This window comes from Papio anubis, chromosome 17 (genome assembly GCF_008728515.1).
Source record: "Papio anubis isolate 15944 chromosome 17, Panubis1.0, whole genome shotgun sequence".
In the NCBI taxonomy this organism is placed as follows: domain Eukaryota; kingdom Metazoa; phylum Chordata; class Mammalia; order Primates; family Cercopithecidae; genus Papio; species Papio anubis.
In genome coordinates this window covers 73,402,153-73,422,695 of record NC_044992.1, presented here as the reverse complement: position 1 = coordinate 73,422,695, position 20,543 = coordinate 73,402,153, and the positions used below count along the sequence as shown (strand labels likewise).

The window sequence follows — 20,543 nt, the reverse complement described above, 5'->3', positions numbered from 1 at the left end:
ACGCTGACTTCTCACCTTTCCCAGGACGGTTGGCACCTTTCATTCTCTGGAATGAAAACACTCAGGACATTCACCCAACACTGAGCCGTGTCTCTTCCAGCAGCGATGGCTGAGGCGTAGCCTTTGCTACCCAGGGACCAGAAGCAGGGAACTTCCACTGTGTGACAACATCCATTGCAAATTTAAACTCTGTACTTAAAAAAAAAAAAAAGCTCGCTGGGCGCGGTGGCTTACTCCGGTAATCCCGGCACTTTGGGAGGCCGAAGTGGACGGATCACCTGAGGTCAGGAGTTCAAGATCAGCCTGACCAACATGGTGAAACCCCATCTCTACTAAAAATAGAAAAATTAGCCAGGTGTGGTGCTCCGTGCCTATAATTCCAGCTACCCAGGAGGCTGAGGCAGGAGAATCTCCTGAACCCAGGAGGCGGAGGTTGCAGGGAGCTGAGATCACGACACTGCACTCCAGGTTGGGCACGGAGCGAGACCCCATCTTCAATAAATAAATAAGTAAAAATAAAAATATTTGTGAATGTATACCGCAGTAGCAAAAAATGTGCCTGGCCCCATATCTTGGTCTCTGACGCCATTCCCCCAGCACAAGGAACCAGGTTCCTGAGAGAAACATGGCTGACTCCAGGGCTGGGCTGGTGTCTGAGACAGGAAAAAAAAAAAAAACAGTGTTTTCCCTGCTCTCACATACTCAACAGTCAACATCCAACACAGAACACTTCAACTCTGGTCACCAAAATGTGTGTGGGGATTTTCCCCAAACACCAAGCGAGTCTCCAGCCGACACGCGCTAGGTGTCCTCCAGCCCTGTTCCATCGTGACACTTTCTCCCTGCAGACGGTATCCGATCCTGCAGGCTAAGGTCTCAGTCCCACAAGCGTGTCCTCCATTTCTGATGCCAGTCCCAAGTACAGCTGTCCCTTTGTATCCTTGGGGGATGGGATCCAGGACCTCCAAAACACCAAAATCCACAAGGCTGGAGTCCCTGATACAAAATGGCATGTTCTTTGCATATAACCTCTGCACTGCCTCCTGTGGACTCAAATCACCTCTAGATTACTTATAACACCTGCTATGTAAATTCTATGTAAACAGTTGTTACATCATATTGTTTTTTAAATTTGTATTATTTGTATTATTATTATTATTATTTTTGAGATGGAGTCTCCCTCTGTCACCCAGGCTAAAGTACAGTGGCATGATCTCGGCTCACTGCAATCTCTACCTCTCAGGTTCAAGCGAGTCTCCTGCCTCAGCCTCTGGAGTAGCTGGGATTACAGGCACATACCACCATGCCTGGCTAATTTTTGTATTTTTAGTAGAGACGGGATTTCACCATGTTGGTTGGTCAGGCTGGTCTCAAACTCCTGACTTCAGGTGATCCACCCACCTCGGCCTCCCACGGTGCTGGGTGTACAGGCATGAGCCACCGCGCCCAGCCTTATTTACTGTTTTATTTTTGTTTTTTGTATTTTCTTTTCTTTTTCTTTGTAATGGAGTCTCGCTCTGCCACCCAGGCTGGAGTGCAGTGGCACGATCTCAGCTCACGGCAACCTCTGCCTCCCGGGTTCCCGCCATTCTCCTGCCTCAGCCTTCCGAGTAGCTGGGACTATAGGCACCTGCCACCACGCATGGCCAATTTTTGTATTTTTAGTACAAACGGGGTTTCACCATGTTGGCCTGGCTGGTCTCAAACTCCTGACCTCAGGTGATCTGCCTGCCTCAACCTCTCAATGTGCTGGGATTACAGGCGTGACCCACCGTGCTGGGGCAGTATATTTTGTATTTTCAGTTCGAGATTTCTTTTTTTTTTTTTTTGAGACGGAGTCTCGCGCTGTGTCACCCAGGCTGGAGTGCAGTGGCGATCTCGGCTCACTGCAAGCTCCGCCTCCCAGGTTCACGCCATTCTCCTGCCTCAGCCTCCGAGTAGCTGGGACTACAGGCGCCCACCACCTCGCCCGGCTAGTTTTTTGTATTTTTAGTAGAGACGGGGTTTCACCGTGTTAGCCAGGATGGTCTCGATCTCCTGACCTCGTGATCCACCCGTCTCGGCCTCCCAAAGTGCTGGGATTACAGGCTTGAGCCACCGCGCCCGGCCGAGATTTCTTAAATACTTGGATGTGGAACCTGAGGACAGACGGCCAAATGTAGCAGGTGTCACCCACCTTCGGGCCAACTGAGGTTCCCATGGCCCCTCCTCCAGTTTGGTGACTTTGCTGGAGTGACACAGAACTCAGGGAAGTACTTTCCTCATTTTATTATTTATTGATTTACTTTCGGAGATGGGGTCTCACTGTGTTGCCCAGGCTGCAGTGTGATGGCATAATCACAGTTCACTGCACCCTCAACCTCCTGGGTTCAAGCAATCCTCCCACCTCAACCTCCCAAGTAGCTGGGATTACAGGTGTGCACCACCACTCCCAACTAATTTTTTTTTTTTTTTTTGAGACAGAGTCTCTCTCACTCTGTCGCCCAGGCTGAAGTGCAGTGGTGCGATCTCAGCTCATGGCAACCTCGGTCTCCTGCGTTCAACTGATTCTTCTACCTCAGCCTCCCCAGGAGCTGAGATTACAGGCGTGTGACACGACACCCAGCCAATTTTTTTTTTTTTTTCTGAGACGGAGTCTCGCTCTGTCGCCCAGGCTGGAGTGCAGCGGCGCCATCTCTGCTCACTGCAAGCTCCGCCTCCCAGGTTCATGCCATTCTCCTGCCTCAGCCTACCGAGTAGCTGGGACTACAGGCGTCCGCCACCTCGCCCGGCTAATTTTTTGTATTTTTAGTAGAGACAGGGTTTCACTATGTTAGGCAGGATGGTCTTGATCTCCTGACCTCGTGATCTGCCTGCCTTGGCCTCCCAAAGTGCTGGGATTACAGGCGTGAGCCACCGCGCCCGGCCTTTTTTTTTTTTTGAGACGGAGTCTTGCTCTGTCGCCCAGGCTACAGTGCAGTGACACGTTCTCGGCTCACTGCAACCTCTGCCTCCCAGGTTCACGCCATTCTCCTGCCTCTGCCTTTCGACTAGCTGGGACTACAGGCGCCTGCCACCACGCATGGCCAATTTTTGTATTTTTAGTACAAACAGCGTTTCACTGTGTTAGCCTGGCTGTTCTCAAACTCCTGACCTCAGGTGATCTGCCTGCCTCAACCTCTCAACGTGCTGGGATTACAGGCATGAGCCACCGTGCCCGGCCTCATTTTTTGTTATATCACGGCATCACAGGAAATACACAGGTTGAACTTGGAATATCTTGTAGTGCCAAAAAGTAAGGAAGTGCTTACACACACACACACACACACTCACACACACTGATGGAAGCATGTCGGGGGAGCCCAGCAGACCACAAGAGCCCCCGTAGCTCCGGATTCTAATCCAAACTATAAACACCCAGTCAGGCACGGTGGCTCACGCCTGTAATACCAGCACTTCAGGAAGCTGAGGCGGGTGGATCACTTGAGGTCAGGAGTTCAAGACCAGGCTGGTCAACGTGGTGAACCACCATCTCTACTAAAAATACAAATATTAGCTTAGTGTGGTGACCAGCGCCTGTAAGCCCAGCTACTCAGGAGGCTGAGGCTGGAGAATCACTTGAACCCAGGAGACAGAGGTTGCAGTGTGCCAAGATCGTGCCACTGCACTCCAGTCTGGGTGACAGAGTAAGACTCCATCTCAAAAATACAACAACAGGCCGGGCGTGATGGCTCATGCCTGTAATCCCAGCACTTTGGGAGGCCAACGCAGGTGGATCACGAGGTCAAGAGATCAAGACCATCTGGTCAACATAGTGAAACCCCGTCTCTACTGAAAATACAAAAATTACCTGGGCATGGTGGCATGCACCTGTTGTCCCAGCTACTCGGGAGGCTGAAGCAGGAGAATTGCTTGAACCTGGGAGGTGGACGTTGCAGTCAGTCGAGATCATGCCACTGCACCCCAGCCTGGGTAACAGAGCTAGACTCCATCTCAAAAAAAAAAAAAAAAAAAAAAAACTACCACCACCAACAAAGTATAAACATCTGTAAATTCACGCTGCTATAGACACATCATTGAACAAACAAATAAACAGGGGAGGAGACAAGTCTCCTTTGCAGAAAAATTCTACGTAATTTTTGCAGACACTCTGCCCCTAGGGAGGGGGAACCTAACCCCCCACTTCTTCCTTGGGGGCTGCAAATCGTGACTTCTCCACAAACGGCACCATGTGAACAGGGGGACTTCACGGTGGAGAAACCTGACAGGCTCTGAGTCAGTCAGGTGGCCCGGGCCAGCCCCACCCATGACCTGGCAGGTGGAGAGCATACGTCCTTGACAGGCCGGGATGAGGACGGGACTTCAACCCTGCGGTCTTCCTCCCAAAACCCATATCCCCTGTCTAACCAAGAGAAAGATATCAGACCAATCCCAACAGAGGGACACACTCCAAAACACCTGCCAGCGCTCCTCATAACTGCCACGGTCATCGAACACGAGGGAAGCCGAGAGGAGCCTGAGACCTGAGGACTGAGTGTGCTATGGGGTCCGGGATGGGCTCCTGGGACAGGAAGTGCAACTGAGGCAACAGGAATCAAGTGCAAGCCTTAGTCAATAATGATGTGTCAGTATCGGCTGTGACTCATTAACTGTAACAAAGCCCGCCCCCCATAGCTCACTAGGAGGTTAACCATAGGAAGGCTAGGTAAGGGCTGTGTGGGAGGCTGCACTACCTGGTCAATTTTTCTGCTAATCGAAAAATGTTCTAAGGCTGGGCACGGTGGCTCACGCCTGTAATCCCAACGCTCTGGGAGGCCAGGCAGTTGGATCACCTGGGGTCGGGAGTTGGAGACCAGTCTGACCAACATGGAGAAACCCCATCTCTACTAAAAATACAAAATTAGCCGGGCATCGTGATGCATGCCTGTAGTCCCAGCTACTCGGGAGGCTGAGGCAGGAGAACTGCTTTACCCTGGGAGGTGGAGGTTGCAGCAAACTGAGATTGCACCACTGCACTCCAGTCTGGGTGAGAGTGAGACTTTTGTCTCAAAAAAAAAAAAAAAAAGAAAAGAAAAGAAAAGAAAAAACTTTAAATTTAGTAAGAAATAATTTTTTTTTCCAGCCGGGTACAGTGGCTCAAGCCTGTAATCCCAGCACTTTGGGAGGCCAAGGCGGGTGGATCACGAGGTCAGGAGATCGAGACCATCCTGGCGAACACAGTGAAACCCCGTCTCTACTAAAAATACAAAAAATTAGCTGGACGTGGTGGTGGGCGCCTGTAGTCCCAGCTACTCGGGAGGCTGAGGCAGGAGAATGGCTTGAACCTGTGAGGCGGAACTTGCAGTGAGCCGAGATCTCGCCACTGCACTCCAGCCTGAGCAACAGAGCGAGACTCTGTCTCAAAAAAAAAAAAAAAAACAAAAAGAAATCTTTTTTTTCCTTTTCAAAAACATTTCATATTTTAGTTTAAAAATGGAAGATTTGGGAGTGACTGCAAATGGTTAAATAACTAAATAAATAAAAAGGCTGAGGCAGGAGGATCACTTGAGCCTGGGAGGTCGAGGCTGCAGTGATCTCACCACTGCATTCCAACCTGGGTGACAGAGCTAGACCCTGTCTTGAAAAAAAAAGAGGGGCCGGGCCTAGTGGCTCACACCTGTAATCCCAGCACTTTGGGAGGCCGAGGCAGGCGGATCACAAGGTCAAGAGATCAAGACCAGCCTAGCCAACATGGTGAAACCCTGTCTCTGTTAAAAATACAAAAAAAAATTAGCCGGGCACAGTGGCTCACGCCTGTAATCCCAGCTACTCGGGAGGCTGAGGCAGGATAATTGCTTGAACGCGGGAGCCAAGATCGCACCATTGCACTCCAGCCTGGGCAACACAGCAAGACTCCGTCTCAAAAAAAAAGGGAAGAGTTGAGTGTTTTTCTAGGTGTTTAATGTGAAGAACAAGTGAAGAGCCCCGGAACGGCCCCTGCAGACAGTAACTAACAGTCAAACGTCTCTGCCCCAGGCAGGTTAAGGACAAGACAGAATGAGGGTGGGGAGGGGGGCTTGGGGAGTAGAGCCACGGTCTCCACGCTCTGCTCCCCCCACGGCCACAGTAGAGCCCTGTGAACCTCAGGCTATGACAGCAGGATCCTGAAGCCCACGCAGGCTCTGAACCACATGGCCATCCGGAAGAGGTGGGGTAAGTGTTGGGGAAACCCCCTACCCACCGCAAGCCCTGGCGCCGCCTCCTGCCTCGTACACCCCTCCCCCACACAGCAGGCCCTGGAGGCTGCTGGAGCTGGGGTTACCCCGTGGGGACCCTCACGCTCTCTGCTCCCCTCCTTCTCCATCCCCCTCCCCCAAGAGCTGTGAAACCAACTCACCAGACTGACAGATGCAGGTGCGCGGGAGGCGGCGGGAGGCGGCGGGAGGCGGAGGTGGGGGTGGTGCCAGCAGCCAATGGGTTAATGGTCCCGGCAGGGGCTCCACAGCGGACCAGGGGTCAGATGCCTCTCTAAGATGGGGACAGGCATGTGGGCTGCTATTCTAGGGCTCTGATCACGGCTGTCTATTTATAGCGCTGGCGGGGGCCGCCTCACATAGGCAGCAGAGAGGCCGCCCTGCTGCAATGTCACCGTCGTCACCGCCTCTGCAGGCTGCGGGCACCTGCCACTACCGCAGGGAACTGAGGGGTCTTGGTCCAGCAGGGACCCCAGGGCCTTGGAGCACTGTGTGAGCCGGAAACGTGGCTGGCCAGATGGGCAGCGCCATGGAGCCCCCTGGGAGTGCATACCTGCACCTGGGCGCCGTGATGTCCCCTGTGGGCACAGCCCGCGTGCTGCAGCTGGCCTTTGGCTGCACCACCTTCAGCCTGGTGGCCCACCGGGGCGGCTTCACGGGCGTCCAGGGCACCTTCTGCATGGCTGCCTGGGGTTTCTGCTTTGCTGTCTCCGCACTGGTGGTGGCCTGTGAGTTCACACGGCTCCACGGCTGCCTGCGGCTCTCCTGGGGCAACTTCACCGCCGCCTTCGCCATGCTGGCCACCCTGCTGTGCGCCACGGCTGCGGTCCTGTACCCGCTGTACTTCGCCCGGCGGGAGTGTCCCCCCGAGCCTGCCGGCTGTGCTGCCAGGGACTTCCGCCTGGCAGCCAGCGTCTTCGCCGGACTCCTCTTTCTGGCCTACGCCGTGGAGGTGGCCCTGACACGGGCCCGGCCCGGCCAGGTGACCAGCTACATGGCCACAGTGTCAGGGCTCCTCAAGATCGTCCAGGCCTTCGTGGCCTGCATCATCTTTGGGGCGCTGGTCCACGACAGCCGCTACGGGCGCTATGTGGCCACCCAGTGGTGCGTGGCCGTCTATAGCCTGTGCTTCCTTGCCACAGTGGCCGTGGTGGCCCTGAGTGTGATGGGCCACACAGGGGGCCTGGGCTGCCCCTTTGACCGGCTGGTGGTGGTGTACACGTTCCTGGCTGTGCTCCTGTACCTCAGTGCCGCCGTGATCTGGCCAGTCTTCTGTTTCGATCCCAAGTATGGCGAGCCCAAACGGCCCCCTGACTGCATTCGAGGCAGCTGTCCCTGGGACAGCCAGCTGGTGGTGGCCATCTTCACCTATGTCAACCTGCTCCTGTACGTCGCTGACCTCGCCTACTCCCAGAGGATTCGCTTCGTGCCCAGCCTGTAGCCCACATCGGCAGCCCGCCCACCTCTGCTCTCTGGCCAGCAGCTCCAGGCCCTGCAAGGGAAACTCAGGTGAACCGAAGTGTCAAGTAGCGAGTAGGAGGGAAGTCGCGGGCTCAGGGCAGATGAAGTACAACGGGAGAGGTCGTGCCCCGACTTCCAGGCTGGGCTCACGGAGGAACGGACGGACAGGGGGAGGACAGCAGGGCTGAGGCCCTGAGCAGACGCAGGGGAGAGCCTCACCTAGGCTAATCCCCAGCTCTCTCTCTCTCAGCATTTCCCGGCGCTCCTGGGGCTCAGTGCTGGTCACTGTAACATATGGGAAAACTTTAAAGCCGCTGCTGTTGTGACCCATTTTGCAGCTGGGGACGCTGAGGCCAGAAGGATTCGCGAGGCACCCAGTACCTCCGTGAGTGTCTGGAGACCACACTCAGGCTGGGTAAGGCAAGCTGAAAAATGAATGACTTTCAGAGGAAAGGCACCCAGCAGAGCAGCTGGGCCAATCAAGGGGAGGGAGGGGCGTGTGGAGCCGGAACCACTCCTGGATCAGAGTCTGCACCAGCCTCTCCCACCCATGTCTGGGAAGCCTCCGGGCTAGTAGCCACAGCCTTTGGAAGCAGGCTGCCTCCGGGGTGTCCGCCGGCTGGAAGTGGCGCAGGTGGCCTAGAAGAGCCTACAGAGCCCAGCGGCGCCAAGTGCACAGTGGACAGAGAGGACCTGGTTCTGCCATAGCCACAGAGCCCCACCTGGACACCCACCATCGGCTGTGACAAAGCAGCATCAGCAGTGGCCGGGTGGGCATCTGTGCACTGTGGGCCTCTGTGGCACTGGGAGGGAGCCCAGCTGAGGACAGCCGCTGGACACAGAGTCTGGGCACTGCTTGCCTCTGCTCAAGGGTCCAGTTGCCCAAACACTCCTGACGCCGAGGCCATCATCCTCCACGCTCCAGCCAGCTTCTCCTGCACAGAAGCCCAGCCTGGACCAGCCAGGAGCTGACCCACTGGCCGCCCCTGAGTCCAAGCCGGGTGGGCAGGGGCACAACAGCCCCTCAGCCCATTGACTGGGTCCCACTGACGTCCTTGAGCAGGAAATAAATGCTGACAGTTAGATGCACCCTGCCTCTGGACCAGCAGTCTCTTCTGAGGGGACTGTGGGCACCTGCCCCTCCTGGCGGCCCCTCCTAGCATGCTGTGGGGGAAGGCTGAGGAAGAAGTGGCCCGGGATTGTGGTCAGGGCAGGCTGGGCTCCTGAGGGTCTGAGCAGCCTCCTGGGGAAGGGGCAGGCAGTGTCCTCTGCCTCAGAGGGGTGACAGGTCAGCCTGGCTCCGACAGGCCTGTGGCTCATGCCCATCCCTCCCAGAGGCCTGCAGCGCTCACCTCCTCCCCCATGCCCATCTGGGGGTCTCGAGAGGCCCCGGACACAGCGATGGACAGATGCATTGTTGTTCCTTTTGGATGGCGGTCCCCACAACCAGGCCTGTGCTGCTGCCATGAAGAACATAAGGAAGGGGCCTCGCTGGCCCCTGAGGAGGGGTCTTGCTCACGTTAGCCGACAAACAGGGTCTGGCCGACGTCCTTTACTCAGAGGGGGTGGGTCAATGGCAGATCCCAGACAAGGGCAGTCAGCTGTGGGGCCTGCTGCTGGCTGAGAGTGGCGGGGAGGGGTACAGGGATCACCTGCCTCCTGACTCAGGGGAGACCTGGGCACCAGTCTTGCAGGGGACCCAGCCTCCTCTCGTTTTTTTTTGCTGGCCAGAATTCTGAAACGAGTTAATTGTCACCAACTTCCCAATTTTCTCCCTGTCCAGTGGCCTTCTGCCACCTTCTCAAAGGTCCTGAGGGAGAGAAAGGAAGGGGAGGAGACCCAGGGCTGGGAGGTCTGGCTGGGAGGCTTCCTTCAGAATCAATGCTGTTGATGGTGTATCCCTGGCCCAGAGGGCTGTCCATTTTGGGTTTTTGGGTTTTTAGGTAAAAGTGTTACTTGCTGTTATCACTTGGGGAAAACTGATTTTGAAATGGCCTGGGGAGCTTGGCTCTCAAAGCACCGTGGCGATGCTAGCCTTCGTGCCCCAGGTTTGAGCTGTCCATCTGGACAAGCTCCTCCCATGGCCACCACAGAGCAGCCTCCCAGTGTTGGTGGTGGTCATCACATGTCTACAGTGGGGGGAACAGGTAGACAGATAGCCAGAACGCTGGCCCTGCCGCTGTGGCAGGAGCGTCCCAGGCCTTCTGAAATGATGTGCTAGAATAGCCTGTCATCATCTAAGATACAGCACAGAAAAAATAAGGTAGCTCTTCTCACCCCTTGGCAGGGGAATGGGCTGCCAGTGATCCCTTCTGACTTCGCCCTTAATCTCACCACCGACAGGGACCCTGACTATCCAGAGCCCGAATCAGATGAACTCTGAGCATGCTCTCAGGGGGAAGTGACTGGAGCTTCCCTCTCCCTAAAACCCAGGGCAGGCATGATGTTTGGGTATTGGAGGATGCTCCGGGTTGCATGGGAGCTGGGGCACGATGGGGTGGGCTTCCTGTGTTTGCTAGCGGAGCACCACTGTGTGCCCAGTTAGAAGAACACCTGTGTCATGCCTTTCTTTTCTTTTCCTTTCTTCTTTTCTTCCTTTTTTTTTTTAAGGTGGTGTCTTACTCTTGTTGCCCAGGCTGGAGTGCAGAGGCCCGATCCTGGCTCACTGCAACCTCCACCTCCCGGGTTCAAGCGATTCTCCTGCCTCAGCTTCTCAAGTAGCTGGGATTACAGGCGCCTGCCACCACGCCCGGCTAATTTTTTGTATTTTTAGTAGAGATGGGGTTTCACCATGGTGGGGTTTCACCATGTTGGCCAGCCTGGTCTCGAACTCCTGACCTCAGGTGATCCGCCCACCTCGGCCTCCCAAAGTGCTGGGATTACAGGAGTGAGCCAACGCGCCCAGCGGAAATAGTGTTATATTTAAAATGTTTCCACTTAGCAAATTGTTTTCAACCCCGCCCCCCCGCGCGCGGGCGCACACACACACACACACAAAGGAAAGAAAACGCGGTGCAGCCGGGCTTCTCCAAACTCGATGACAGTAGAAGGGACTGATTCCCAGAGAGCACCGGCCACGCGCCCAGGGCCGCCAGCTTGACGCGTCCGTGTCCGGGTGGCCCAAGACAAAGCCCTGCGTGCAGGGCCCCCTCGGACCGCCCCCTCCGCCCGCGTCCTCGGACCCCACGGTAGGTCCCAGGAAGCGCGACCCGGAGGAGCGCGGGTCAGGGGACCGCGAGCCTGAGAGGGGGTGTGTCCGGGGGTCGGGGGATCCCAGGGCACGCGAGCGGCGGGGCCCGAGCGGACGGCGCGGGGGGGGCGCGCGGATGATGCAACCGCTTTGGCGCCGCCGCGCGCTCTGATTGGCCAGCGCCTGGCGGCCGCGCCCGGATTTGCTGGCGCGACGGGGGCGGGGCTGGGGTGCGGGTGCCGCGTGGCGGGCGCGGCGCGGAGGGGTGGGGACGGCCTGCGCACGGTAGCTGGGTTGGGGTCGGGCTCCGGGAATGGTGGGCGGTGCCTGCCGGGTGGGGCGCGACGGTAGCCTAGCTCCGGGCGGGGCGGGAGCTCAGACGGGGGACCCCCGGGGCGCCGGGTCCTGCCCGTACTTTTCCCCCTTCCCAGTCATTTCCTCTGCGGAGCCTCTACCCCTGCGGTGGGTGCGGGACCCCTCGCCGCTCTGGCTAGGGGATCCGGAGCAGTTAGCGGGCCAGGGCCATCGGACAGCAAAGTGGAAAGCCGGGTGGGCACCTGGCTGCGGGAGGAGCGGTCAGGCTGGCACTGCCCTCCTAACTTGCTTTGATCCTGCCAATCTCATCCCGCAGAGCCGGTGCCATCTGTGGGGGCTTTGGGCCGGGGGTCTCCCGACAGCATGAGCGTGGGCTTCATCGGCGCTGGCCAGCTGGCTTTTGCCCTGGTCAAGGGCTTCACAGCAGCAGGTAGGTCCCCAGGTGGGGGACGGTGAGGCCCAGTGGGAGAGACTCGCCCCTTTCCACTTCTGCAGGGCTGGGGGCTGAAGGTGGGGGCTGGGTCACAAGACCTGAGTCCTGGGGGAACTGGCAGCTTCTGTGTGTTTGGGGCTTTACCTGTGCTGTCTTACTCTTCTTCCTGGGAATGGGGAGGGAGGGAAGCCAGAACTGGCCATGAAGAGGAACTGTTTCCCCTCTTAGGCATCTTGGCTGCCCACAAGATAATGGCTAGCTCCCCAGACATGGACCTGGCCACGGTTTCTGCCCTCAGGGTAGGTGCAGGTGAAAGGGGAAAAGGAGACTGAGTCCCTGTGGGGCTGGGCGTGGAGATGCAGGAATGCTCCCACCCAGTGAGGGCAGGGGCCCTGGGCTGGAGTCTCATGGACCCTGCCTCCTTGCCCCGCCAATTTCTCTTGGGACCTGGGTGGTGAGAGTGTGTACAACTAACAGGAGGGTGTTGCTCTGGAATGGAGCTCCCTGCACAGAGTTAAAGTTCCGAGGGGTCCTCTGGGGGCCTGGCAGGTGGGGCCACAGCCGGGCAGCCAAAGAACACACGTGGGGGCTGCTTGAGACCACCACTCACACGTGGAGAGCGGGGGTCTGGGGGACGGCAGTCCGAGGCTGGTGGCAGGGCGGTGGTGTGAATGGAGGCTCCTTTTCTGTCTGCAACAGGGACACATTCCACACAGAGTTCCTCCATTTCTGGGTGGGAAGGGTCATCAAGGCGGTGGTCAGAGCCCTGAGCCCCCAGCCCTGCCCACCCCCAACTCCAGCATTCTCTGTGCTGTTCTACCTTTGGGGCTCTTGGCTTGGTGGGGGTGCAGACAGCCACAGGAACAGGCTAAGCCCACCTGTTGCCCCCCACAGAAGATGGGGGTGAAGCTGACACCCCACAACAAGGAGGCGGTGCAGCACAGTGATGTGCTCTTCCTGGCTGTGAAGCCACACATCATCCCCTTCATCCTGGATGAGATAGGCACCCACATTGAGGACAGGCACATCGTGGTGTCCTGTGCGGCCGGCGTCACCATCGGCTCCATAGAGAAGGTAGCACTGCAGGCCTAGTGGGGTGTGGAGAGGGGCTGTCTACAGCCCTGGCCCTCAGTACTTAAGTTTTCATCTGCAAAAGGGTTGCAGTGTCCCGGCCCACTGGGACAGCTCAGGCACTGCTCGGGGGGGTGGGTGCATCTAGGCACTGCATCCAAGGCCAGACAGACACACTGGTTTCTCTTCCAGAAGCTGTCAGCGTTTCGACCAACCCCCAGGGTCATCCGCTGCATGACCAACATCCCCGTCGTGGTGCGGGAGGGGGCCACCGTGTACGCCACAGGCACACATGCCCAGGTGGAGGACGGGAGGCTCCTGGAGCAGCTGCTGAACAGCGTGGGCTTCTGCACAGAGGTGGAAGAGGACCTGATCGATGCCGTCACGGGGCTCAGTGGCAGCGGCCCCGCCTACGTGAGGACTGCGGGGGCAGATGGCAGCGGCGGACACTTCCCAGGACCACAGGGCACATCTGTCCCTGCCCCCCTGGGAGGGCCACGGTGGAGGGCTCCAAGGCTGTGGGAACTGGAGCTTGCCCAGAAGGGAAGGAGAAGCCCAGGAGAGAGGCTCAGGGTGGCTTCTCCCCACAGGCATTCACAGCCCTGGATGCCCTGGCTGATGGGGGCGTGAAGATGGGACTTCCAAGGCGCCTGGCAGTCCGCCTCGGGGCCCAGGCCCTCCTGGTCAGTGTGTTTCCTGACCCTCTGGTGGGGCCACTCCTTGCAGGGCCCTGGGGCCTCACTGGGAGGAGCCAAGTGGGGAGTCAGTGTGTGTTGCAGTGGCTGGGGCAGTGCCCTGCAGAGGCAGGTGGGTGCTCACAGCCGTCAGCCTTTGTTCTGGCTGCAGGGGGCTGCCAAGATGCTGCTGCACTCAGAACAGCACCCAGGCCAGCTCAAGGACAACGTCAGCTCTCCTGGTGGGGCCACCATCCATGCCTTGCACGTGCTGGAGAGTGGGGGCTTCCGCTCTCTGCTCATCAACGCTGTGGAGGCCTCCTGCATCCGCACACGGTGGGCCCCCACCCTGCCCGCTTCCCTGGTCTCCAGTCCTTGCATGGCAGAGGCCTCCATCTCGCATACATCGGCTCATTCATGCACTCAGCAGATATGTATTGAACTCTGGCCTGGCGTTGGGCAGGACACGGGGCCCTGAGGTTCCCTGGGTTACCGTGTGCAGTGCTCCTCCCCACCTTCCATTTCCTGTGAGGAGGGGACATCCACAGAGGGACCCGGATGCTCTGCCCTGTGCTCCCCACATAGGTCCACCATCGTCATAGCCAGGAGCATCATTCGAGCCAGGGGCCACACCAGTGGGGTGGCGGGGTGGCCAGGCACGTTAGGAAACTTGTGTGCCTGGTTCCACCTTCCCCCTGCCCTCGCTGGGGGATTAAGTTAGACCAGCAGGACACACAGCAGCATCCAGGCACAAGGAAAATTCCATGGAAGGTGAAAGAAGGAAAGAGCAGGCGAGAGAGTTTACTGTATGCCTGGGATCCCATAGCTGGTCAAAGGCAGAGCCAGGCTGAGAGCTGCTGTCCCCAGTTCAAGTCTGCAGGGTGGATGAGGACGTGTTTCTCGCCACACTGCCCACTCTCCAGTCCAGACACTCTCAGACTCTGCGAGTGCCACCCTGTAGCAGTGAGGGGAACATGAGGGGCCTGGCCTCACCTCCAGCCTGCAGGAGAGACGGGCATAAACCCACATCCTGTGGTGGGGCCATGAGAACTCAGGTCTGGGGGGCGCTGCGGGGAGATTTGGTGATGCTGAGCTGATTCCAGTGAGGTGAGAGGGAGCCCAGCAGCTGTGTGGGGTGTGTCACTGGCAGAAGGGAATAAAGGTGCTGAGATGAGGGTGACAGTATTGCCCAGGGCTGACGCATTGGGAGCTGTGGGCTTCACTCCCTCTTCCTGGGTGCACGCTTGTGCTCCAAACCCAACCTCTCCCTGCCTCTCCAGGGAGCTGCAGTCCATGGCTGACCAGGAGCAGGTGTCACCAGCCGCCATCAAGAAGACCATCCTGGACAAGGTGAAGCTGGAATCCCCTGCAGGGACCTCTCTGTCGCCTTCTGGCCACACCAAGCTGCTCCCCCGCAGCCTGGCGCCAGTGGGCAAGGATTGACACGTCCTGCCTGACCACCACCCTGCCACCACCTTCTCTTCTCTCATCACTAGGGGGACTAGGGGGTCCCCGATAGTGGCCCACTGTCTGGCTCTGATCAGCGCAGGGGCCAGCCAGGGACATAGCCAGGGAGGGGCCACGTCACTTCCCACTGGAAATCTCTGTGGTCTGCAAGTGTTTCCCAGCCCAGAACAGGGGTGGATTCCCCAACCTCAACCTCCTTTCTCCTCTGCTCCCAAACCATGTCAGGACCACCTTCCTCTAGCGCTCAGGAGCCCGGAGGGTCTTCACCCACTCTTAACTCCAGTGTCAGCTGGCATGGGCTCCTTCCTGAGTGCAAAGGTCAAGGGCCCCCTCTGTGAAGGCTCAGCAGAGGTGGGATCCCACATCCCCTCCTGGCCCCTCCCTGCCCTCCATTCAGGGAGAAACCTCTCCTTCCCGTGTGAGAAGGCCTGGAGGGTCCAGGCATCGCGAGTCCAGCGTGAAGGGCCACAGCCCTTCTTGGCTGCCAAGCACCCAGATCCCACAGACATTTGGGGAAAGGGCTCCTTGGGTTGCTGGTGAACTTCCTGTGGCCACTGCCTCCTGCTCCTGACCTCCCTGGCGGGGTGCTATCACTTCTGTCCTGGCCCTTCCAGTTTTATAAATTGGTTTCCAGCCCCTAGTGCCCTGACTTCTGTCTGCCAGATGAGGAGGGAGGCCCTGCCTGTCAGGGAGGGTGGTTACTGTGGATGGAATAGTGGGGCCTTCCAACTGATTAGGCAAGGCCTGCCCACATCTTGGGAGGGCATCTGCCTTACTGATTAAAATGTCAATGTAATCTAATGCAAAGGTCTGCAGAGTCAAGTATTAGTCTCATGCAACCCCCCCCCACCCCCACCAGAAACAGAATAATGTTTGACCAAACGCTCAGGCACCCTGTGGCCCAGTCAAGTGGACACATACAGTCAGCCATCCCAGGATCCCAGGAGGTCCACAGGATTGGAGGAGCTGCTGAGGGTTGGGTTACAAGGGCCAGGGATGCTCTGATTCCTTCAACCAACACATAGTTACTGAGTATGGAGACAGCAAGATGAGGCCCCCTTCCCCCCTGAGGCAGTGCACACTGTGTGAGGGGAGGCGGGCTGGGTGGCAGCAGGGTGTCAGGCTGTGCAGGGGTTAGGAGAGCTGAGCAGCTTTCTGGAACTTCATCACGGGAACTCATTTCCAGAACCCCCACAGGCCCACAGCAGAATGATGCTTGGTATGTATGAGGCATGTGGAGGGGTGCTTGGGGGACAGAATCCAGCACTTCCCTCCAAGGGAGGGAAGACATGCAGGGGAACAGGAAGGAAATGCTGCGGCAGGGCAGATGGCATGGGTACATCCTCCACTGCCACTCTCCACCTGGCGAGAGTCCTGGCCGCTCCCCACAAACTGAGCACCCATCACACCCAGGCACAAAGGGGATGGCAGTGGGGTGAGTCCCTGCTGTCTGGCTGGGATCTGGCAGCGCAGGAGCTAAGCAGGGGACACAGATGGCCAGTGCTGGGCCGGGAGTCCCTGCAGGCTCCCCTGAAGGTCCCCTCCTGTGTGGGTGGACGTGGGCATCAGGGCGGGCGGGGAATGCCCTTGTGTCAGGGCTGTGAGCAACAGAATCACCCCCTGCCCCAGCAAAGTGCCCGGCAGTGCTGGGAGACCCTGGCACCCCTCCTACCTGGGCAGAGGTGCCCCCAGAAGAGACTGTCCCACAGGCCACACACCTGTCCCAGGACTAAAGCTGCCCCCTGACCGTTCCCCTCAAAGCCAATTTCCCTGCCAGCGCCACTCTTAGGTGCTGACGCAGAGCAAGATGAGGGGTGTGGGGCTGCCAAAGGTGCTTCTGGTCTGGGGACACAAAGCCAGCAGGCAACATGGGTTTCAAGTGAGGCAGACAGGTCTTGGGCCCCAGAGGAAGCACAGGGAGGTGGGGAGGTGAGGAGGTGGCCGGGGCGGGGGGTGCAGAGAGGCTGTGCAGGGAGGTGTTTGTTTCAGCAGGTGGGCCCTAGGAGCCTTCCCGCTGTGGGTTCCTGATTAAGCAGAGGCAGGTAGAGCCAGAGTCCACAGGAGGCTCCTGACACGCATGAGAAGTCTGGGGAGGTACATGAGGCAGGCTGTGGGGAGGCGGACACCCAGGAAGCCACAGAGTGTGAGGACAGACCCAAGCCAAGCAGCATCACGTTTTATGTGGGTCTGCAGCAGGTCGAGGAGGGAGATGGCTCTGGGGGCCAAAGACCCAAGAATCCTGCTAGGAAGCGTCGAAATGCTGCCAGGCAGAGGAACCCTACATGGGGCCCTGTGGGCTGGCTGGATGGTGCTTTCCCTGCTCCTGTCACCAGCAGCTCTGACACCTCTCAGTCCTGTAAAGCCCCCTCCAAAAATGAAGCAGTTTGGAGTGAGTGCCTAGCAAGCCGAGTGGGCCCTGGAGGAAGAGCTGCCCACCTCTGCTTGGCTCAGCTTCTGCCCCAGTTTATTGTTCATTTTATTTTACTTTTTTTTTTTTTTTTTTTTTTTTGAGACGGAGTCTGGCTCTGTCGCCCAGGCTGGGGTGCAGTGGCCGGATCTCAGCTCACTGCAAGCTCTGCCTCCCGGGTTTACGCCATTCTCCTGCCTCAGCCTCCCGAGTAGCTGGGACTACAGGCGCCCGCCACCACGCCCGGCTAGTTTTTGTTGTATTTTTTAGTAGAGACGGGGTTTCACCGTGTTAGCCAGGATGGTCGCGATCTCCTGACCTTGTGATCCGCCCGTCTCGGCCTCCCAAAGTGCTGGGATTACAGGTTCTCTGTCGCCCAGGCTGGAGTGGTTGTATGATCACAGCTCACTGCAGCCTGCAACCACTGGGCACAAGCAATCCTCCCACCTCAGCCTCCTGAGTAGCTGGGACAACAGGTGTGCACCACCATACCCTTTTTTTTTTTTTTTTTTTTTTTGTAGTGATAGGGTATCTCTATGTTGCCAATGCTGGTCTCACACTCCTGGGCTCAAGCGATTCCCCCACTGCCTCCCAAAGTGCTGGGATTACAGGCGTGAGACACCGCAGCTGGCTTGCCACCGTTTCTTGGTTGGAATTGCCCTGACTCCAGCTTGCCAGCTGGGGCCCTTGCCCTGCCCATTCTGCCACTCCTCTTCAGTGCCCGGCTGACCCCTGTCCATGGTACTTGTGCAGGACAGGCTCAGGCTCCAGAACAGCCCCTGGCCAGGCAGAGATGGGAAATGTCCACCCTGGGAGGGCCCTGCCTGGAGACCAGGAAGAGCAGGGCTGGACTGGACCCATGTCTGGGTGTGGACGCTAGCACCTGCCTCCCGGCAGCATCTGGTTGAGACCTGCCGCTCTCAGGAGGAACCAACGGGGTCTTAAGGTCAGTCCCACAGAAGGTGTAGCCTGGGGCAGGAGGATGCTGGGGAGGTGCCTGCGGGAGGGAGGCGTCCGGCTGTGATGGGAAGTGAGCTCCTGGAGGTGCAGCAAAGTCCAATCAGGGAGTCAGGCCTCAAGGTGGCACTTAAAGCTGGTCATGGAGATGACTGCGTGGAGTGAGAGGGATGCTTGGAAACCCGTGGGCCTCTCTCACAGTATCCCTCTCAGTAGAGTAGCCTTTTGTGGTTCTGGTGGCCTCATGGGCTTTGGCCCAAGCATGGCTGCACCACCGTTTCCAGGGACAAGTGCCCCAGGCTGTCTGTGGGGAGCTGGCCAGGAGCCACCGGGGAGGTGAGATCTTCATGCAGAGCCAGTGCTGGCCCTCACTGACCATGGAACACCTTGGGCTCTCTAGGATGACGAGGAGACAGGTCCTGGGGGTTTGGCTTGGGCTGTTTCCACGAGGCACCTCCCTTCCCTCAACACCCTTTCTACAAGCCACTGTCTGCTACTCTGCAGATGACCTGGGACCCCACCCACCCCAAGAAGATTCTGGGGTGACGGGCAGCAAAGGAGCCTGGGCAGTCCCCGAGTGTCCTCCTCAGCCCATCCCACCCATCTCTATGACAGTGCAGGGGCGAGGTGGGGGGGAGCGAGGCTCCGTCCCAGGAGTAGAAGACAGCACCACAGTGAGGATTCATAAATCCGTTCCAAGTCGGCACGGAGGGTGCAAATGAGAGCGGGCTCGACCCTGTGAGGAGTCGGGGTGCGGGAGTGAGTGGGGACAACCTGGTGAGTGTCTGCCGCGGGTTGGGGGCTGCCAGCCCCAGGGCCAGTCACCCCTGGCTCCCCACGGCACCGTGGCTCCAGCTCCCGCTGTGTGGCACCGAGGGCGGGTCCTGAGGAGACTCGGGGGCCCGCCAGGTCCCCGCTGTGTGGACCCGGCCCTCACAGCCTAGCAATGCACGACTGCACACTCCCACGAAGCAGGATGCCTAGCAGGTCAGGGCGCCCTGCCCAGCCAGCCCAGTGTGGTGTGGTAGGATGAGGACGGGAGCAGGGAGGAGAGGCAGGGAGTGGGGCTGCACTCCCGGCCTCAGGGCCCCGTGTGCTGTTTTGTACACTACGGTTGAGGCCTCGGAAGCCACGCCAGGACCATATCATACCCCTAGAGCCTGTGAGGCTTGGGCTGTGCCCAGAGCAGGGGGTGCACGACCCCGACGACCAAGGACACCACCATAAGAACCACACGCAGCCCCACAGCGCACATGGCGACAACGTGCTGTGGGGCTGGGAGGACTTTCTGGGGTCTGGCAGGGACGGGCGGAGGGACGCTTCTGAGCCTTACACCGCACGGCTTCGGGACTCCGGGGCCGGCCTCTGTCCACCTGCATCCTTCACGGACGGAGCCCAGCAGGACCCCACAGCCTGTCCCCGCCCCTTCCTCCCCGCTCACCTGCTGGCGGGGCGGCCACCCTTCCCCTCCCCGGCTTTACAGCTGCGAAGGGAAGAGGGTGGAGGAGAAAGTCCAGACACGGGATCCCCTGTTTCCCTTCCTCCTGAGTCCTCGACCCCTGCCGCCGGGCATCTCCAACAAGCAGCGAAGTCTTCCCCGGGCGGAGCTCTGGGCACACGTGGCCCAGGAGGGGCCCGGGCAGCTCCGGGTCTGCTGCGGGGTGGGGGGGATCGCCCCTCGCTGCTGGGAGCTGCCAGGCCGTTCCCGCCCCGCGCTTCTCTGGGACCCCCGACTTGGAATCGCGGGACCCCGGCGGCGCCGTCCTGACGCAAGAGCGCCTCTGCGTGGCAGGGCTCAGGCCAGCGCCGCCACCACTCGAGGGGGCGCACGCAGAACCTGCCCTAGCCCGGGCACTCGAGCTGGAGAACGCCGCCGCCGTCTGCGAGCTTGGGCAGGGGCCCTGGAGGGCGGGCGCAGGAGCCAGACGAGGCGCGCTCGGGCTGCAGGACGCCGGGGGCTGGGGGTGGGGACCTGGCACTCTGGCCGAACGCCCAGGCCCGGCCCGTGAGACGCCGACTCGGGCTGGCGCAGCCGAGTATTGCACCAGGACAACGGCAGGGTTTTTATGCGCAGTGCCTCCCGCCGCCGCGCCTTCCCCTTTAAGCGCCGGCCGGCCGCGTCGCCGCTTCATGAATGGAGCCACGTGACCCAAGCATCATGCTGACACGTCCTGTGGGCAGCAGCTGGCGGCGAGGAGATCCCGAGCTGGTCCAGCCCCAGGCAGCGCGCTTGGCCCGGCCCGCGCAGGCAGTCCCCAGGCTGGGCCGGACCCACGCGCCGGTCCCGGATGGCGTAGGTCGACGGGTAAAAGGCTGGGATGGAATATAGTGAGTGCGGCGGCGGCGGCGGGCCCGG

General features: G+C 59.0%; 3 protein-coding genes across 10 annotated transcripts; 2 read left to right on the top strand and 1 right to left on the bottom strand.

Annotated features, from left to right (window-relative positions):
* The first annotated feature begins 5,832 nt into the window (after positions 1 to 5,832).
* On the top strand, positions 5,833 to 8,762 carry MYADML2 (myeloid associated differentiation marker like 2). Of its 3 annotated transcripts, none has more exons than XM_009191493.4 (2): positions 5,833 to 6,171; positions 6,551 to 8,762. In XM_009191493.4, the coding sequence occupies exon 2, from the start codon at positions 6,730 to 6,732 to the stop codon at positions 7,651 to 7,653; it is 924 nt and encodes a 307-aa protein (XP_009189757.1). In that variant the 5' UTR covers positions 5,833 to 6,171; positions 6,551 to 6,729; the 3' UTR covers positions 7,654 to 8,762. The 3 variants fall into 3 exon arrangements, 2 of the variants coding, with proteins under 2 accessions (XP_009189757.1, XP_009189756.1); XM_009191492.4 differs by lacking the exon at positions 5,833 to 6,171 and adding an exon at positions 6,270 to 6,372; XR_639462.4 differs by lacking the exon at positions 5,833 to 6,171 and having other exon boundaries at positions 6,391 to 7,721; positions 7,924 to 8,762.
* Positions 6,264 to 15,624, top strand: PYCR1 (pyrroline-5-carboxylate reductase 1). Of its 6 annotated transcripts, none has more exons than XM_021928447.2 (8): positions 6,264 to 6,372; positions 11,495 to 11,608; positions 11,840 to 11,910; positions 12,506 to 12,685; positions 12,875 to 13,096; positions 13,273 to 13,365; positions 13,529 to 13,692; positions 14,637 to 15,624. In XM_021928447.2, the coding sequence occupies exons 2-8, from the start codon at positions 11,542 to 11,544 to the stop codon at positions 14,797 to 14,799; spliced, it is 960 nt and encodes a 319-aa protein (XP_021784139.2). In that variant the 5' UTR covers positions 6,264 to 6,372; positions 11,495 to 11,541; the 3' UTR covers positions 14,800 to 15,624. The 6 variants fall into 6 exon arrangements, with proteins under 6 accessions (XP_021784139.2, XP_009189760.2, XP_003913637.2 ...); XM_009191496.4 differs by lacking the exon at positions 6,264 to 6,372 and adding an exon at positions 10,538 to 10,861; XM_003913588.5 differs by lacking the exon at positions 6,264 to 6,372 and adding an exon at positions 11,116 to 11,148.
* A 2,115-nt stretch (positions 15,625 to 17,739) lies between these two features.
* On the bottom strand, positions 17,740 to 20,319 carry LOC103879054 (translation initiation factor IF-2-like). Its single transcript, XM_031656980.1, has 2 exons — positions 19,629 to 20,319; positions 17,740 to 18,583 (listed from the first exon to the last, which is right to left on the bottom strand). The coding sequence occupies exons 1-2, from the start codon at positions 20,317 to 20,319 to the stop codon at positions 18,318 to 18,320; spliced, it is 957 nt and encodes a 318-aa protein (XP_031512840.1). The 3' UTR covers positions 17,740 to 18,317.
* Positions 20,320 to 20,543: the final 224 nt, after the last annotated feature.